The sequence below is a fragment of the Zingiber officinale genome, chromosome 8A (assembly GCF_018446385.1).
Source record: "Zingiber officinale cultivar Zhangliang chromosome 8A, Zo_v1.1, whole genome shotgun sequence".
Classification (NCBI taxonomy): Eukaryota; Viridiplantae; Streptophyta; class Magnoliopsida; order Zingiberales; family Zingiberaceae; genus Zingiber; species Zingiber officinale.
Window position 1 is genome coordinate 35,940,942 of NC_056000.1, and position 18,573 is coordinate 35,959,514.

The following is an 18,573-nucleotide window of genomic DNA, read 5'->3' on the forward strand; positions in this document are numbered from 1 at the left end:
ATCACATTGGTCAAATGTCTACATTTGTGATAAATGTAGTTGTTCAATTAATTTATATTGTAGATAACATGGTGTGTGGTGTCACACACAGAGGATCATGTTATCAGTACCTTATAAATTATAAACAGTAGCTCACGACCAAAATGGAAAGGAACAAACCATTAGAAGGTCGTAGTGTAATTAGGTATCAGTTTATCTTGACTGTATAATTACACTAGTACACTTAGAGTGTATTGAGTAGGACCATTTGAGGTCGTTTCTTTTATACTGATTTTATAAAGAAACAAAGACCTCGGTTATTATGGAAGTGTGTGCTCTTAATCCTAATATAATAACAAGCACATATATTTGATATTTATTTCTTTAATTTATCAATGGGTGAGATTTAGTTCGATGAATCAATAAGCCCGATAAATTGGGAAATGGTATCACTTATAGTGTGTGTTGTTGATTATAGAAGGAAACTGTGTCCTAGAGATACTAGGTTGATAATGTCCTCAAGAGGAGCTCATAAGGATTGTCATGTTAAACCCTGCAGGTGGACCTAGTCCGACATGATGATAAGGTTGAGTGGTACTACTCTTGGACTAAGATATTAATTAAGTGAGTTGTCGGTAACTTACTTAATTAGTGGACATTGTTATCTTAAACACGGAGACTAACACACTCATAATAAGAAGGAGCCCAAAATGTAATTTGGGATTGGTGCGTAGTTCAATAATAGTTCTCTAGTGGAATGAATTATTATTAATAAAATTAAGTTGTGTGTTAGGGCGAACACGGGATTAATTTTATCGGAGACCAAAACCAATTCCTCCTCTGTCCCTATCGTAGCCTCTAGTATATAGAGATTTATACCCACCGCATACCCACCTTCTTACCCATCAATGGGGCGGCCAAGCTAGCTTGGAACCCAAGCTAGGGCCGCCAAGACAAGTGGATGAGCCATGAAGGTGGCGGCCAAAGCTTGGGTCCCAAGCTTAGGTGGCCGCCACAATAATAAAAGGATTTTATTAAAATTATTTCTTATGTGGATATCATGTTTTTAAAGAGAGTTAAAAATAAAAATTTCCTTTTATAACTTTCTACAAAGATTATGAGAAGAGATTAATCTCTTTCCTTATTTGTAGTTTAAAAGGATGGTTTTAATTTTGGTAAAAACTTTCCTTATTTGTAAATCATCTACATGATTAAAGAGAGTTTAAAATTTGAAATCTTTCCTTATTTGTTGATTAAAGGAGGATTTTAAATTTTAAGAAAACTTTCCTTTTAAACATGTTCATGATTTAAAAGAGAGTTTAAAAATTAAATATTCTCTTTTATAAGTTTCTACAAAAGATTAAGAAAAGATTTGATATCTTTCCTTATTTGTAGATTGAAAGAGATTTTAATTTTTAGAGATAATTTTCTTTTTATCCACATGTTTAAAAGAAAGATTTTAATTTATTAAATTTCCTTTTTATAAACCAATCATGAAGGGATAAAATTATTGGAGAAATTTTTATAAATTTCCGGAAACAAATTAGGAAGTTTTAATTCTTGTTTAATTAAAACTCTCCTTGATTTGAGGAAATAAGTGGCCGACCATGTTTTAGTGAGAAGAAAAATTATTTTAATTAAAATAAAATTTTCCTTTTCATGGCAAAAGAATTAAGGAAGTTTTTATTAAAATTTCCTTATTTGTCAAGACCAAGGATTATAAAAGAGGAGGTAGAGGAGCCTTCAAGGGTGAACAACCTCTATTATTTTCTCCCTCTTTTCTTCCTTGGTGTGGCCGGCCTCCTTCCTTTCTCTTCTCTCCATCTTGTGGCCGGACCTCTCTTCCTCCTTGAAGATCAAGTGGTGGCCGGATTTTAGCTTGGAGAAGAAGGAGAGAAAGCTTACATCCCTTGGAGCTTGATTGATGGAAAAGATCTTCATCTCTTGGAAGCATAGTGCTTGGCCGAAACTTGAAGAAAGGAGAAGAAGGTGCTTTGGTGGTTTCTCATCTCGGAAGATCGTTGCCCACACAACGTCCGAGGTTAGAAGAGGAATACGGTAGAAGATCAAGAGGTTTTTCTATAAGGTATAACTAGTAATTTTTCTTTCCGCAGCATACTAGTTATTTATGGAAATAATACCAAATACAAGAGGCTTACGATTCTAGTATTTCGAATATGTTTTTCGAAGTTGTGTTCTTTTATTTTTCTTTTCCTTGTGATTTGATTGTTCCTTTTGGTTGACCTAAAGTTATTTTAGGAAATTAAATATTAGCTTTCCATAAAAGGTTTTGTCTAGTCGGTGGTGGTTGTTCCCATATCCAAGAAGGCCATGTGCCTCGCCACGTCAGTACTGGGAACCAATTATGGAAATTAATATTTAATGGAATTAATAACTTAGGTGATTTGGATCAAACGTGTTAAGTTCCGCAGGAGATCCAAGTCTAAACCTTAAAGAACAAATAGATTAAGTTTTGGATCAAACGTGTTAAGTTCCGCAGGCGATCCAAAATTTAATTTAAAAGAACACATGGTAGCTAGGAAAAGGTTCAGACCTTTGTACAAAATTTTTGTACAGTGGAACCTCTAGGTTTTCCGAGTAGCAACCAACACTCCCCGTAAGCATCCGCACCCGGTCACCTTGGCCTACTCCGGGCCTCCCTGCGAGCATTCAACCACCTTGACCTGCTTCGGGCCTCACTGCGAGCATCCGGTCTCCCTGACCTACTCACCTCCCCGCGAGTATCTGATCACCTAGACCTGCTCTAGACCTCCCGCAAGCATCCAGTCATCCTGACCTGCTCCAAGCCTCCCCGCGAGTATCCGGTCACCCTGACCTGGTTCGGGCCTCCCTGTGAGCATCTGGTCACCCTGACCTACTTGGTTCCACACAAGTCTCTGATCGCTCTGACCTGCTCCAGGCCTCCCACGAACATCCGGTCACCTTAACCTACTCCAGGCCCACCCTCAACTTCGTTCAAGGCCACCCCACATGGTATTTGGTTCGTACCATGGCTCTGATACCATTTGTTGTGCCCAAAGGATGTCCACATATCTCCACAATGACATGATATTATTCACTTTGGGCCTATGCCCTCATGGCTTTGCTCTTGGCCTCTACCCAAAAGGTCTCATATCAATGGAGATATCTTGCATCCTTTTAACCCCCATGATCTTTACCAAATCTTTTCAATATGGGACTTTGATTGAACCCCAACATTAATGCATACATTGTCAAGGAAGTAATAACTTTTGCATCATATTATTTGTGCCTTACATTCAAAACAAAAGGTGAAGGACAGGAAAAAATGATGAAAGCCCTATTGATCCCAATTTAAACTCATTCTCAATTTTTAACTACCTTGGTCGACCAAGTAGACCATGTAAGTAGAGATACTTAACAGGTCAAGAATGGCGGGCTACCCATATATATATATATTTTATTAAATTGTCCAAAAGTATCACCATGGTGCAAATCATATGTAAGTAGTCAATTTAAATTTGGTTTTCACATAAGAATGTTTGTAATAATTGTCGTATTTGATTTTAGGTTCATAATAATCAAACTCATGTTGAGCAAGAATTGTTAATCCATTTGGCATGGGGTCTAAAAGCAATGGTAAGCACTTGGCTAACATAATTCATAAATGGATATAATTTTCATGCTCAAAATTATGGAATGGGAAAGACTACGATGAATAGTAGAGTTTGTGTTAAGTCATCCAATGATGGAGATGCAAGCAATGATTTTTATGATTTGCTGGATGAAATTATAGAGGTAGAATATCCTGGCTCAGAAATACGAGTAATTCTATTCATGTGTCACTGGTTTGACCCTATCAAAGGGATGAAGATGCATCCACGATATAATTTGGTTAAAATAAATCATAAGAGATTGTATAAGAAATATGAACAATTTATGTTGGCAGAACAAGCAATTCAAGTTTTTTATGTTTCATATCCTAGTTTAAAACGAGACAAAATTGATTGGTGGATTGTTTGTAAGACGAAAGCACGGAAAAAATTGAGGAACGTTGGGAGGACATTGTTTATCAACAAGAGAAAGTTACGAATATATTTCATACTGAGGAATATGTTATTCTAACGTTACAAGATCCCAGCGGAGTAGTGATAAATGTGGGTGCAACTGAAATTGATGATGAGGAGGAGGAGGACGATGACGATGATGAGGATGATAATGACAATGGCCATGAGGACTTCGGTTTTTTTTAATGGGTAAGTTTTGTTATCTTAATAAAATAAACTTTATGATATTTTATTTTCATATATGATATTGATTTTTTAGGAGTAAATTTATTTTTAATCTGTAAATTATAAAACTCATAGCTCAATTAGTTTATCTCAATTAGTTACAAAACTATTTTATTTTTAAATTTATATATTCTATCTATTAATACTTTGTATTTTTTCTATAGGTGATTAGAAGGTATATCCTATCGTCATCTCAAGGGTTCATGCACTCTCTTAATTTTAGGAAATATGGTAAGTTTTTTTTTCCTATTATTCATTATGCATCATATTTGTATTTACTTTATCATATTTTTGAATTTTCAGAATACAATTCGACGGGGTGGTCGCAGATGGAGATCTCAAGTTATAGCACCTGCAGACACTCTTCCAACACCCCCATCTGATCAAGAAGCACTGTCGCATGCACCTATGCCAGTACCATCACATACACCTATGTTAGTACGGTCGCATATAGCTATGCCAATACCTTCCTCTGCAGGATTGCCTTCTCCTTCGGCAGTGCCTTCTCCTTTGGTAGTACCTTCACCGATCGAGTTGTTAGTACCCTCTTTCATTCCTTCTCGACACTCGGTTGCTGAGAGGCCGAACACTCGAGTCTATATCCCCTTGTGGAGATTCATAAGTAGAATCGAACTATTCTATTTTTTAAACTATTTTAATTATATAATATTTTTTGGCAATTTATAATAGATTTAATAATTCTGTTTGTGTTATTCACGAGATTAATAGAATAGTGAATAACCCCATTGGAGAGGAGACTCGATGAGTTATACCAGCACTCAAGCGCCAACAAGAGAGCTATGGTGGAGTGAATTTAGGGGCATATCTCATTCATTCCATATATTAAATAAAAGTGAATATATATATATAAATAATTATTTGTCTTTCATTGTAGTGATCATTCACTTTGAACATTATTGATGAGATGGAAATAAGGAGGATTTTCATGAAAAAAAATGTGGCGATCACATTTTCCATGTACTCAATCATGCAAAGTCGAGGGGGAAAAAAACCAGCATTCATCACCGAGGAAAATTGGATAAGGATTTCAAATTTTTAGGAAAGTAAGGAATTAAAAAAAAATCACTAGAATAAAATAAATTAATCTTTTAATTCTAGAGAAATGTATGTGACATATGCGGGATATTCTATCAATATGGATGAGACATATTAGTAATTTTTTAACTCTCCCAATATTTTGTTAATCTATTTTATATTATTTAATAATTTCTCATTATCTTGATTAGACTAAATAAATGGGAAAGGAGTCTGATTTTATAGATACATTCACCCGTACATTTTAGAAAAAAGATGAGACTTGGAATGGGGACGAAGCAAAAGGTTTGAATAAATTTTGGATCTTAATTTATAACTTAGATTCTAATATTTAATAATATACCTGCTCTAACTTTATACTCTTGCATTCCTAAAATTTTGTTATTGTAAATTTATTTTATTTTTTATTATAATACATGAAAAATATGTTGAGCTAGAGACAGCACAGAGATGTTCAGCTTCTGCTAGTGCTGATATTGAGGGATCTGAGTCATCTATTGGTATCGATTTCAACTTATGGCTACAGGCGAGTGGGGGAGCCAAAAGAGAGAGGAAAGATATTCGGAATGAGTTCTTTGAGTAGAACTCATAGAGTTGGTCGTATATGTTCTTCCTCCTCCTCACATACCCAGCAGATGCATAACTTAACTGAAGAGATTTCCAAGTTTAATGACATTATAAAGGAAAAGGATAAAGAAATGAGAAAAATATGTCGACAATAAGAATTTATTATGCAGCATCTTCAGTTAAATTCTGTTCCAAGTCAAATTCCTCCTGGTGATGGTGATGGCGGTGATGATAGTGATGGCGGTGGTGGTGATTCTTCGAAAATTTTATGTTTGGATTTTTTTTTCATGTTATGTTATAGTTGATTCTATATTTTTATTTTACCTTGATACTTTACATGTTATCTCTACAAGAAATATAAAACCAAACATTAATTAGAAACATGAGTCTTGAACAAAGTATATGAATTGCAAACAGCTTTAATTTCATCTTGATACTTTGCATTTTATGTCATGGTGATACTTTGCATGTTATGACAAACAATCTTAATTGCAAATTTCATTCATGTATGAAAATGTTAGATACATATATCATTAATATGTTTGATTTATTTTTATACTTATAAATGTTATTGTTTGTTTGTAATTTGACGTAGAAAAAGAAGCATGGAAGGCGACCAAAGCTCCTGAGACATGACGATTTGTATTATTTTTTTTTTTGCTTTGGATGCCTTGTTACATTTGTTGTTTGGATTATGATAGAACTTTCATGGTTAGATATTATGATTTGTTGAACTTCTTGTTGTTTAGATTTTGGTTATGTGTATATATGAATATGATATGTTTAGTTTTGGGATGATTTGTTTGGATGTTGAATACGATGTGTTTTTGGGATGATTTGTTTGGATGTTGAATACGATGTGTTTTTGGGATGATTTGTTTGGATGTTGGATATGGATGTGTTGGATGTAATTTGTTGAAGATTTTGTATGTGTAATATGTAAATATGATAAAAAAACAGAAAAGATTCTACAATTTTTTTTTTGTTTTTGGGATAAATTTTGCGACAAATTTATCTTTGTCGCAAAATTATTGTAATTTACAACAAATCAGTATTCGTTGCAAATTTGCGACAAATATGGATTTGTCCTAAATCAACGACGAAATAGGATTCGTCACAGGTTTGAAACAAAAATTAGTTTTTCGTCGCAACTTATGGCCGAGATTCATATGGAAAAGGAACAACTTTTGCGACGAATCAGGATTCGTCCCAAAATTCATCATAAATTTGAGACAAAAATTAATTTTTCGTCTCAAATTCTGGACGAAAGGAACAACTTTTGCGACGAATCCAAATTCATCCCAAAATTTGTTCTAAATTTTTAAAGATTGTCGAGCTTTGTAGGGGAGAAAAGCGACATTTTCTGGGATGAATCCAGATTTATTACAAATCTGCGATGAATTCAAATTCATCGCAGAGTTGCAACAAATCTAAATTTGTTGTAGATTTGTGACGAATTTTGATTATTCACGACAAAGATCTGTTTTTGTCTCAAATTTACAATGAAAATCAGATTTTTTTTTTTCGTGGTTATTTATATGCAATGTTTTTTACGATGAAAAATTTTCGTTGCAAATTTGGGATAAAATATATGTTTGTCGCAGATTTAAGATTATAAAATTTACGACGACGAATTAATGTTCGTTGCAGATTTGTAACAAATTCTATAATGAAAATTGAAATTTGTCGTAAAAATTTCCAACGAAAATTATTTATTCGTTGCAAAATTTAGCGACACCATTTATGGGATGAATATGTTTTCGTCCCAAAATTCGTAGCAAAAAATTTTACGACAAACTTTTTTTAACAAATTCTTCTCAAATTTCGTCCCTAAAAATAATTTTTTTAGTGATTCGATCCTAATCATATTCATTATCACGCCTAATATGAGAGTGCATGTTGTATTTTTAGGATTATTCAGTGGCTAGCGTCTAACGTGTTATCATCGTCAGTTTTGGGAAATTATGCTGATCATAAAAGTGCAAAGCAAAGGTTTTAGATCCACCTTATGAAAATCTCTTGCAAAAGAAATTATGCTGATGATTAAAGAGAGAAGCAAAGGTTTTAGATCCACCTTTTATTACTGTAGTAGTCGATGCTGAGAGTAATCTGCATGGCCAGATGGTTTTATTATCAACTGAGATCGACACGTTTCTTCATCTCGATGCATGCACTGGACACGTCGTTTTTGGTTTTTCGCTCAGTCCGAGCGGCCGCAAAACCGACGGAAATTGTCGGCGTATCGGTCAAACATGTTGACGTAAGCATCGACGCCGCCGTCTTCCCCGGGCAAAATCGCCACCAGCCCCTCCACCGGAACGTAAGCCGGCGTCACCTGGAACGGGCGCCCTCCGCCGAAGTCCACCTCGGAGAATGGCAGCCTCAGCCAGCTCGCCACGTCCAATCCCGGCCATAATGCGCTTCCTTCCCTCTCCGCCGCCGGTACCAACTTCTCCGCCTCCACTACCCCTGAGTTCGCAAAGTCCACGAAGGACTGGAAGTACCCGGCATCGAGCTTGGCGATCTCTTCTCGGATTATTGATGCCGCGTGGCGCAGCGGCTGGCGGAGGAGATCGCCGGCGGCGGAGCGGGGCACGGCCCAGAGGACCAGGTTGCCGAAGTACTCGCCGGAGAGCGGAGGGTTCATCCGCCTGCGGCCATCGACTGAGATCACTAAGTGGGTGATCTCGCGCTCACTGAGTTCGCGCGCCCTCGTCGCCGCCCGCCACAGCTGCGCCACCACGGCCTCGAATTTGGTGGGCGCCTCGGACTCTGTTCTGAGATAGGCGACGAATTCCGGTGTGAAGTGAACCTTGACCATCGCGACATCGTCGTCGACAGGGGAATTGTAACCGTCGTCGTCGGCGTTGAAGTAGTATTCCGTGTTTCGGTGATCGAACCGAATTTCCAGCGGCTCTCGCCGAACCGCGACGGCGGACCGGTCGCGGAACGGCGGCGGGAACGGAATCCCCCTGCAAGCGAGCCCCCACGCCACTAAAAAATTACCGGCGCCGTGCCCGTCGGCGACGCGGTGGTGCCACGAGAATCCGACGGCCAAGGAGCCGCATGCGAACCGTGTCAGTTGGACTTGCGCCACAGCATCTCCAGCGTCACCGCCGTCCGTGCTCGGAAGGAAGCGCCGGAAAGCAGGGGACGGTTCGAGCGGGAGCGGCAAGTCTGCCGTTGCCTCGACGAAGAGAGCGCCGGCGTCGTTGAGGACGATGACAGGGTTGCCGTCACCGTCCGCGACGAGCCTCCCGGCGAACTCCCTGTAAGAAGACAAGGCCTCCGCGAGGCCGCGTTCCAAGTGGGCGTTGGAGGGCAGCGCAGGAGGCGGGCGGAAGAGGAAGATGACGGCGACGTGGAGGTTCATGGTCACCTTGTCGAAGACGTTCAGGGGAACGATATGGACACGATCAGTCGAAGGAGGTGGATGGCAGTCGATTGGTTTGACGAGCCTTGAGCTCTCCACTCTCACCTCCATGATCGATCGGCTGCTCCTTCTGCAATTGCGGCGCGGAGAGGCGTCGAATTTATCCAGCAAACCGCCGCCAATCGAACAAGGCCCTTTTTTATAATTATGAAATAAAATACCAATTGTGAAAAAATGCAACTATCATGGACTGATATGTAAAAAAACGAGTGTCCATTTAGGGTTTTTGTTGTGGAAGGATAGGATTCCGCCATCTCGGATCTCGGCCATGGATTACAACCTCGCGGCGCTGAAGCTCTTCTCCGGCGAACTGAAGGATGCTCGTCCGTCCACCTCCTCGTCATCAGCCGCCTCCATTATCTACGGAATCCTCTTCCAGCGTGCTTGGTTGCAGGTCCTCGTATACCCACTCCTTTCCTGCTTGTTCCTTCGGCATTGATGACACGGAGAATGCAGGCAGGGCGTTCTAGTCTCGGGATCTGATGAGGGGCGCTTCCTCCTTGACGACGGCTCCGGGGTCGTCGAGCTCCTTTTCTCTGCCGAATCCCAGCCGCAGCAGTGGAAGATGGGTCGAAAAAACACTCCTTTTAATTTGTCTAGTTCTCTCTATCTGTGCATTTGCGGTATAGTCACTTTATTTCTTGTTTCATGCAGGGATGTATGTAATGGTTGTCGGGCCATACGTCGCAGCTCAATCCGACGGCATTTCCACCATCAAGGTAACTAGTTTACTAAAAAAAAAGTGTGTTCTACGGCTATGTTTAAACTTGAAATCATTAGGATGATAACTTTCGTTAGTGCACTTTCATGACAACATAGTGATAGTTTTAATGATAGGATAATGAGGCATAAAGGTTTTTTGCTATGCTATTAGGGGGGAGTTATGGTAAACACAATTTCTATTCCGTTGACTCTAGTTTTAGATTGTGTATGTGATAAATTACTATGAAGAGGAAAAGAAAATGAATTAAAACAAAGCGGATTTCTTTATTCCATCACTACTAGCAACTCTTCTTCATCCTCTTGCTTTCAGTTTGCTAAAACAATATTTGTTTAGAATTGATGCTGAAATCATGCAACAGTAGCAAGCATTTGTTTGAAGTATATGATTTCAAGGGTTTCATTTGATAAAGGAGGAATTGATGAATGACAAATCCAACACAGCTTTGTTATAAAGTAAAAGTTCTGTAAGATGTCTCTCTTCATCAAAGAACTAGTGATATACTGTGGCTTGGTTCATCCCAATTCTCAAATGTGTATAATTATAATTTGAACCATGTTATTTTCTACATAATTTATCTTCTAGCCATAAAAATTAACCACTGACCATTTATAAAGGTCTGCAAGCTCAGGACCTTTAGTATGGTGACACAAATAAAGCCTACAGTTGTTCACGTATTGTTGAAACACTTGTTAAACTGAAACAGTCGTTGATATCTGATGCATCATTATCCCTGTAAGATTTTTTATTATGATAGAAACTGAATGTACATAAAAGTAAACTATGAGGACTTTTAGCCAAGTAGTTATTTACCATTAACTTTTACAACTGAAAGTTGAGTAAGCCATCAAAACATGTTATAATACTGTTCAGTTTATGGAAGAACTTGTGACTTCTTTTGTGATTTTGCAATTTTCTTGTCACTGTATGTAATACTAGTTGTAGTTGTTTGTTTTGAGAATGCATCCATAGCAAAGAAAGTGGCAGGTGATAGACAAAGTCTTTTTAAGCTTCAACATGATGGTTCCCTTATTGTTTTAAGTTAAGTTGTTATGTTGCTGTTTCATTCTATGTTGGTGCTGTCAACATTTGTTTGTTTAATGACCTGAACACTTCTTGGAATTTCTCTTGATCTTAATGTAGCTCAGTATTCTATGATTTTGCAGGTTCACAAAATTGTTGACCTCTCTGAACAACCTGATCGAGAAGCAATGTGGAACTTGGAAGTCATTGAGGCACATAAATTGTTCTACCTTACATCACCTGAATGACTGCATTCGCGTGCCATTCTACAATACTTAGGAGCAGAATTGTTTGTATATTTTCAAGCTACTCACTATTCACTGCTTCCTGAAATCTGTGATGAGGGAGGAAAGTACTTGCTTTCATTGTAGTAATCTTCAACTCATTAAGGAATGTTCAAACTAAATAATGCTCTCATTGTAATCTTCAGATGTACTGCGTTTTGAGTACCAAATATTTGCACTAGACGATAGTCTTTGCTATCTTTTTCTTCTCCCATGTAAAATTTATCAGAAACTTCTAAGTAAACTAGATTATTTATATGTAAGATAAGCTCAGCAGTTTTCTTACTGCAATGATGTAACTGTGTAAGAGTGTTATATTGTTTTAGTGAAGAACCATGGAGCATGTGAAGCCTTCATGAAATATCAGTGGTGATGACAAGTGAGTGCCTGTTGCTAATAATTGGAGCTTTGGTAGCAGGAAAGATGTTGGATGTAATCTGATCCCAGTTTTGCTTTGCATCTTCCCCATATTGACTGACTTTTGATGCATCTGTGCATTATTATTTATATAAATTTTAGCTTTAGAATGGTCATTTCCCCTTCTTTGTTTGGCCTTAGCACTTCGATAATGAATGGTCATTTTCCTGGGTAACTTGAATACTATCATTCTCTAATATACGAAAACAATGAGTCATGGTTAAGAATGATGCTCATAAGATTTTATACTGGCCACTATAATATAGTGTATCTCATTCATTTTATCCAATTCTGGGATTCTCAGTTGTGGTTTTATTGTTGTCTTTGATTTGACTTCTACTTAACTAGACCCTGCTTAAAGTATCCATTATGTTTTCATTTAGGGTTGAGTAAATTCGTATCTGTGGAATATTATTTTGAATTAACACTTTTCAGTGCTCTCTACCTAACATCAATTAGTTGTTTTGGATGTTAATCTTCAAAGCCTGTTGGTCTGATGGTGTGAAGCTTTTGGATGGTCAAAAGAAAAGCTCACTCTTGTCCAGATCAGGTCACTTGCTTAACCCCAAAATTTCTTCCAAGTTCAGGAGCTAACTACTTGAACCCGAAATGCAATCGGGCTAAAATGCAACATGTTGTGTGTTCTTGTATTTGCTTGTTATGCGTCCCCGGACTATGGTGTCACGGTAGGATATTCAGGTTGTCATCCAGATATTCGCGGTTCGACCCCCAGCTATGACATATTTGTAGAAATTTTCCTTCAAATGGAGGATGTAATCAAAAGATGCTAGACTTCTCGGTTAGTCACTGCGTGCATTTTCTGATTTATCCTGATGGCTAGTGGGAAATTTCTGTGGGATAAGGTCGGTCACCCTCAAAAATAATCAATGAGACTAATTGAGTTTATCATTTTTTTTTATCTACTTATTATGTCCGCATTGGCATATCTCAGGTGGTAAGTGGATGATTATTTGCCATATGAGGTAAATCTCTAGGCTGGCAGGGCATAAATCTCTGCATCCCTTGCATTCTCAGTCACTCCGTGTTAATTTAGGGCGGATTGATAGGGGTACTAAGAGCGCTTTGCCTTTTGCCACTTGTATCTATTTGTGATTCTCTTTGGACTGTTGATAGTCTAACTGATAACTTGCAGAGCATCTAGTTGTTTTCTCTAATTTTTCTGCAGATTCGGGCTTACGATTTCTGTTTTAAATGCAATTTATGATAAGTTATTTGACAAGACATTAAGAAAACCAAGACGCTTTGAAGTGCTCTATTTGCATTGCTGACTGTTAATTTGACATGGCTCCAGAATGATTTGTTGCCTTTTTTATGAAAAGAAAAAAAAATTGAACTTGGTTTGTTTAATGACCTGAACACTTCTTGGAATTTCTCTTGATCTTAATGTAGAGAGAACAATATAACGAGGAAACTAACTGTGAAATTTGTTGCTAGACACTGTAGCTCAGTATTCTATGATTTTGCAGGTTCACAAGATTGTTGACCTCTCTGAACAACCAGATCGAGAAGCAATGTGGAACTTGGAAGTCATTGAGGCACATAAATTGTTCTACCTTACATCACCTGAATGACTGCATTCGTGTGCCATTCTACAATACTTAGGAGCAGAATTGTTTGTATATTTTCAAGCTATTCACTATTCACTGCTTCCTGAAATCTGTGATGAGGGAGGAAAGTACTTGCTTTCATTGTAGTAATCTTCAACTCATTAAGGAATGTTCAAACTAAATAATGCTCTCATTGTAATCTTCAGCGCATTAAGGAATGCTCTCTGATGTACTGCGTTTTGAGTACCAAATATTTGTACAAGACGATAGTCTTTGCTATCCTTTTTTTCTCCCATGTAAAATTTATCAGAAACTTCTAAGTAAACTAGATTTTTTATATTTAAGATAAGCTCAGCAGTTTTCTTACTGCAATGATGTAACTGTATAAGAGTGTTATATTGTTTTAGTGAAGAACCATGGAGCATGTGAAGCCTTCATGAAATATCAGTGGTGATGACAACAAGCGAGTGCCTGTTGCTAATAATTGGAGCTTTGGTAGCAGGAAAGATGTTGGATGTAATCTGATCCCAGTTTTGCTTTGCATCTTCCCCATATTGACTGACTTTTGATGCATCTGTGCATTATTATTTATATAAATTTTAGCTTTAGAATGGTCATTTCCCCTTCTTTGTTTGGCCTTAGCACTTCGATAATGAATGGTCATTTCCCTGGGTAACTTGAATACTATCATTCTCTAATATACGAAAACAATGAGTCATGGTTAAGAATGATGCTCATAAGATTTTATGCTGGCCACTATAATATAGTGTTGTCTGGGATTCTTAGTTGTGGTTTTATTGTTGTCTTTGATTTGACTTCAACTTAACTAGACCCTGCTTAAAGTATCCATTATGTTTTCATTTAGGGTTGAGTAAATTCGTATCTGTGGAATATTATTTTGAATTAACACTTTTCAGTGCTCTCTACCTAACATCAATTAGTTGTTTTGGATGTTAATCTTCAGAGCCTGTTGGTCAGTGATGGTGTGAAGCTTTTGGATGGTCAAAAGAAAAGCTCACTCTGGTCCAGGTCAGGTCACTTGCTTAACCCCAAAATTCCTTCCAAGTTCAGGAGCTAACTACTTGAACCCGAAATGCAATCTGGCTAAAATGCACCATGTTGTATGCTCTTGTATCTGCTTGTTATGTGTCCCCGGGACCATGGTGCCACGGTAAAATATTTAGGTTATCATCCAGACACCCACGGTTTGACCCCTATGGTAGGACATCTAGGTTGTCATCCAGACACCCACGGTTTGACTCCAGCTATGGCGCATTTGTAGAATTTTTTTCTCCAAATGGGGGGGCCAACGAAAAAAATACTGGGCTTCTCGGCTAGTTGCCGCGTACACTTTCCAATTTATCCTGATGGTTAGTAGGAAACTTCCGTGGGGCTGGATTGGTCATCCCTAGGAATAGTCAATGAGCCTAACTGAGTGTATCATTTTTTTTTTATCTGCTTGTTATGTCAGCATAGGCATATCTGAGGTGGTAAGTGGATGGTTATTTGCCATATGAGATCTTGGGGTTGAATCTTTGGGTTGACAAGGCATAAATCTCTGCATCCCATGTAACCCACCCCCCTCCCCCCCAATCGCTTGCATTCTCAGTCACCATGATTTATCTTCTCCGTATTGATTCTGGGACAGGTTGACAGAGATATTGAGAGCACTTCGCCTTTTGCCACTTGTATCTACTTGTTATTCTCTTTGGACTGTTGATAGTTAACTGGTAACTTGCAGAGCATCTAGTTGTTTTCTCTAATTTTTCTGCAGATTTGGGCTTACGATTTCTGTTTTAAATGCAATTTATGAAAAGTTGTTTGACAAGACATTAGAAAACCAAGACGCTTTGAAGTGCTCTATTTGCATTGCTGAGTGTTCATTTGACATGGCTCCAGCATGATTTGTTGCCTTGTTTTATGAAAAGAAAAAAAAAATTGAACTTGGTTTGTCACTAAATTTGGATTGTTGAATGTTTAAATATTCAGTTATTTGTCTTACTGCAACTTAATTGATCGTGGATAAGTTTTTCTATGTTATCTACACCGCAATCTCATCGACAGCAAATTGTTATTGCTGAAATCATTATCAGGTGCAAATTTAAAGATGCCTCTCTGTTCAATCAATACCATTCAGAATTGAAATGCTATACCAACAAATCCACATTTAGACTCGGAAACTTTTGGCAAAGTTGTGCAGTTTGATGCCCTTTTCATTCTTTTAGAATGTGATGAGATAATGATAATTTTAGAGAAACTAAGTTCGTATTTGTAGTGAATAAATAGAAATGGCACTGAAAACACAAACTTTCTCAGTTTGTAGCATACAATGTCAGTGCTTCAATATGAACAAATCAATTTAGGAGAAAGAAACAGAGTTCAGAAATATATGTTGAGCTTGAACAAAGATTTTAATATGCCTAATACTATCTACAATGAGAAAAGGCACATACTTGGAGATTTTAACTCAGTTTCTTTGTTTGATGCTTAGTATCCCATTGGTTTGATGTAAAATAGTCTGGTAATGTACTTGAAAATTTATTTTATAGAGTAAGTCAATTATTTTCTTCTATTTGAATAGATACAAGGAAAAATATTCTTTTCTTTCTATTCCTCCTTTTCCTTTTTGATCAAGCTCCTCCTGGTCCACTTGATAAACTTCTGCCTACTCCACTTGGAAGCATAGTTAGATGCAGGGATGGTTTTGGTAAAGGTGGAGGCGTCAATAGTGATGGGGCTTCGACTAAGCTCTGCCTAATTGATCACCCCATCCATGATGCTAGCGTGCTGTGCCTAATTGTCTAATTGATCACGCCTTCGATGATGCTAGCGTCGGTGGTTTTCCATGATACAAACACTATAAGAAAACTATTTCACGTGATACAAACACAATCTCAGTCTTTGTTTTCATTGCTTTTTTTTGAGGGGTTCATCAACAATGTACTTTGAACTATCAGTTTCTTTCTTTGATGCTTAGTTTGTTTCACTATTGTCGTGATCTTCCAGTGCTAAATGCTTTCTAGCTAGCTGCTAGATGCTAACCCGTGGCCATGCAAATTAACAATTGTAATGCTGCTGTAAAGACAACAATTTTGGTTGCATCTTCCTTTTCATTCAAATCTGTCATTGCCAGCTAATGAAGAATATTTTTAATTTCAGTTGCTAGCAGACAAGGACCTCACTGTGCCATCCAAACGAGTAACTCCGACAAACCAATGTGTCGGATATGCTGTCCAGTTGTGCTGCGTGAGAGGTAATGTATCTGCTATACCTGATTCCTACTTTTAAATCAGGCATGATGCTTACTGTGCCACACACAAAGAAATATAATTTAATTTTAGTTGTAAGTACATTGGCCAAGTTAGTTTTATTCATAAACTCTACCTTTGTAATGGCAATAGCTTGATTTGGAGAGCTGGAGGCCGGACTTTGTAGGGGTTTTCACTTCGGATTAAGGAGGAAAAAATATAATTAATTTTATCACAATGTCTAATATATTTTTTTTAAAAGATTTTAAATTTAATAGAATAAAAGATAAGCATATATGGAGTTTAAATTTAATAATATTGAATGTAATAAGACAATTGTTGAGATAAAAAATGAATTATCTGAGAATTTTAAATATTTAGGATCATAGAAGGGATTAAAGGATTAAGAAAGATATCTTAATAAGATAGTTGAAATGGAGGAACGCATTCGACGATTAGACATGCTATGTTTTATGGAGCCGAATGTTAAATTATGATTCAAATATATGAGAAGTTGTAAAGATAAAGATATTAAAATGGATGTAAAGATATATAAGGATGGATAAACAAGAAATAAGAATATTAGAAAGAATGTCAGAATTATGCTTATGGAGGAAAAACTTCTAGAGATATATTTAAGATGTTACGAACATATACCTCTGGTTAGACAATGTTAAATGAGAAAGAAAATAAATAAATGAATAAAATATTTAAATATAAATGATATAATAAAGGATAAAGCTCAATGATTTGGAGGATTTATATATCCGATCTCACTTAGTGAGATAACACTTGATTACTATTATTGTCGATTAATATATTTTTTAGCGTCATTCTTTTCAGGTAAGAGTGAAAGCAAAGAATTATACAAGTGACACTGCATCTTTAAGCAGCTAAAAGGTTTATTGACAGGCTTTTGCAGCTTCTGATTGAGCCTCTTGATTCAATATTTGTTCTACACGTTTATCTTACCAAAAGGTGAGAGGTTGATGAGTAAAACGCAGTACAAGCTTGATGTCAACAAACTGAAAGCCTGTTCAGAATTGTGCTCATCTGGTCAGCAATGCAACTTGAATTAGAGTGGTTGATGTCGATACTTGGTAAGAATTATAAAAAAAAAAGTTACTTTGAAATGATTGTTTATGAGGAAGGCAAGAAAGGTCAAACAGGATGAGGCTGAGTGTTTATCTTTGCTGATGGTTGAAGCACAAAAGAGTGTAAAGTATCCATTGATCTGATGAATAAGAGATATTAAAGGTGGATTAAAGTGTTTTAAGTGATGATGCTCATTCCTTATTTTAATTTTTTTTCAGGATGTTTGAAGCAACGACACATTGCTGGTTGCATTTGCCCACATGTCTCATCCCTGCAGCATCAGATGCCTAGTTGTGTGCCCGTGACTAGACCGTCGCGAGCTTGTGGCTGCCTAGTCGAGAGCTCACCATGACTCTACCTTGCCGGCTGGCTGTTCTTTCCTTTTTCACTCCTTTTCATTTTTCATTCTCTTCTACAATGACAAAAGGTTGTTCACTCATCCTAACATTCTCTAGATCAATATGAAGGAGATAAATTATGGATAATTATTAATCATTAGTACAAATAATTAAAATATGAGGAAAGTATGTTCAGACATGTTGAATTTTAACTCCAAAGTTTTATATGATAACATCTTATGTCTTAACCATTGTACTGTCCTGAAAGGATAATTCTCTTCTGCAGTGACTTTGGTAGGGGTGACTCATCGGATTAGATTTTAAATTTTAGACGAGATGAATATTTTAGAAGCAGATTTTTGAACATGTATAAATTATATTTCAAATTTATCACATAGGTAAATCAAAGAAAGATTTTCAAGTTGAGGTTGGAACATTCGAATTATAAAAAAAATAATGATTTTTACTATGTTGTTGGCGCAATTTGTACTGATTGTATCAAATTTAAGCATAAATTAATTTAAAAATCCACTTAGAAATCAGATGACTTGGATGCCATTTCAAAGACATCGA

The 18,573-nt window shown here is 37.1% G+C and overlaps 2 protein-coding genes across 3 annotated transcripts; one reads left to right on the forward strand and one right to left on the reverse strand.

The window, feature by feature from the left end:
• Positions 1-8,073: 8,073 nt before the first annotated feature.
• Positions 8,074-9,357, reverse strand: LOC122010686 (agmatine hydroxycinnamoyltransferase 1-like). The gene has a single exon (XM_042567190.1). The coding sequence runs from the start codon at positions 9,355-9,357 to the stop codon at positions 8,074-8,076; it is 1,284 nt and encodes a 427-aa protein (XP_042423124.1).
• Positions 9,358-9,522: 165 nt separating this feature from the next.
• Positions 9,523-11,625, forward strand: LOC122011397 (recQ-mediated genome instability protein 2-like). Of its 2 annotated transcripts, none has more exons than XM_042567787.1 (4): positions 9,523-9,700; positions 9,767-9,875; positions 9,961-10,025; positions 11,194-11,625. In XM_042567787.1, the coding sequence occupies exons 1-4, from the start codon at positions 9,575-9,577 to the stop codon at positions 11,296-11,298; spliced, it is 405 nt and encodes a 134-aa protein (XP_042423721.1). In that variant the 5' UTR covers positions 9,523-9,574; the 3' UTR covers positions 11,299-11,625. The 2 variants fall into 2 exon arrangements, with proteins under 2 accessions (XP_042423721.1, XP_042423720.1); XM_042567786.1 differs by having other exon boundaries at positions 9,524-9,700; positions 9,763-9,875.
• The last annotated feature ends 6,948 nt before the right edge of the window (positions 11,626-18,573 follow it).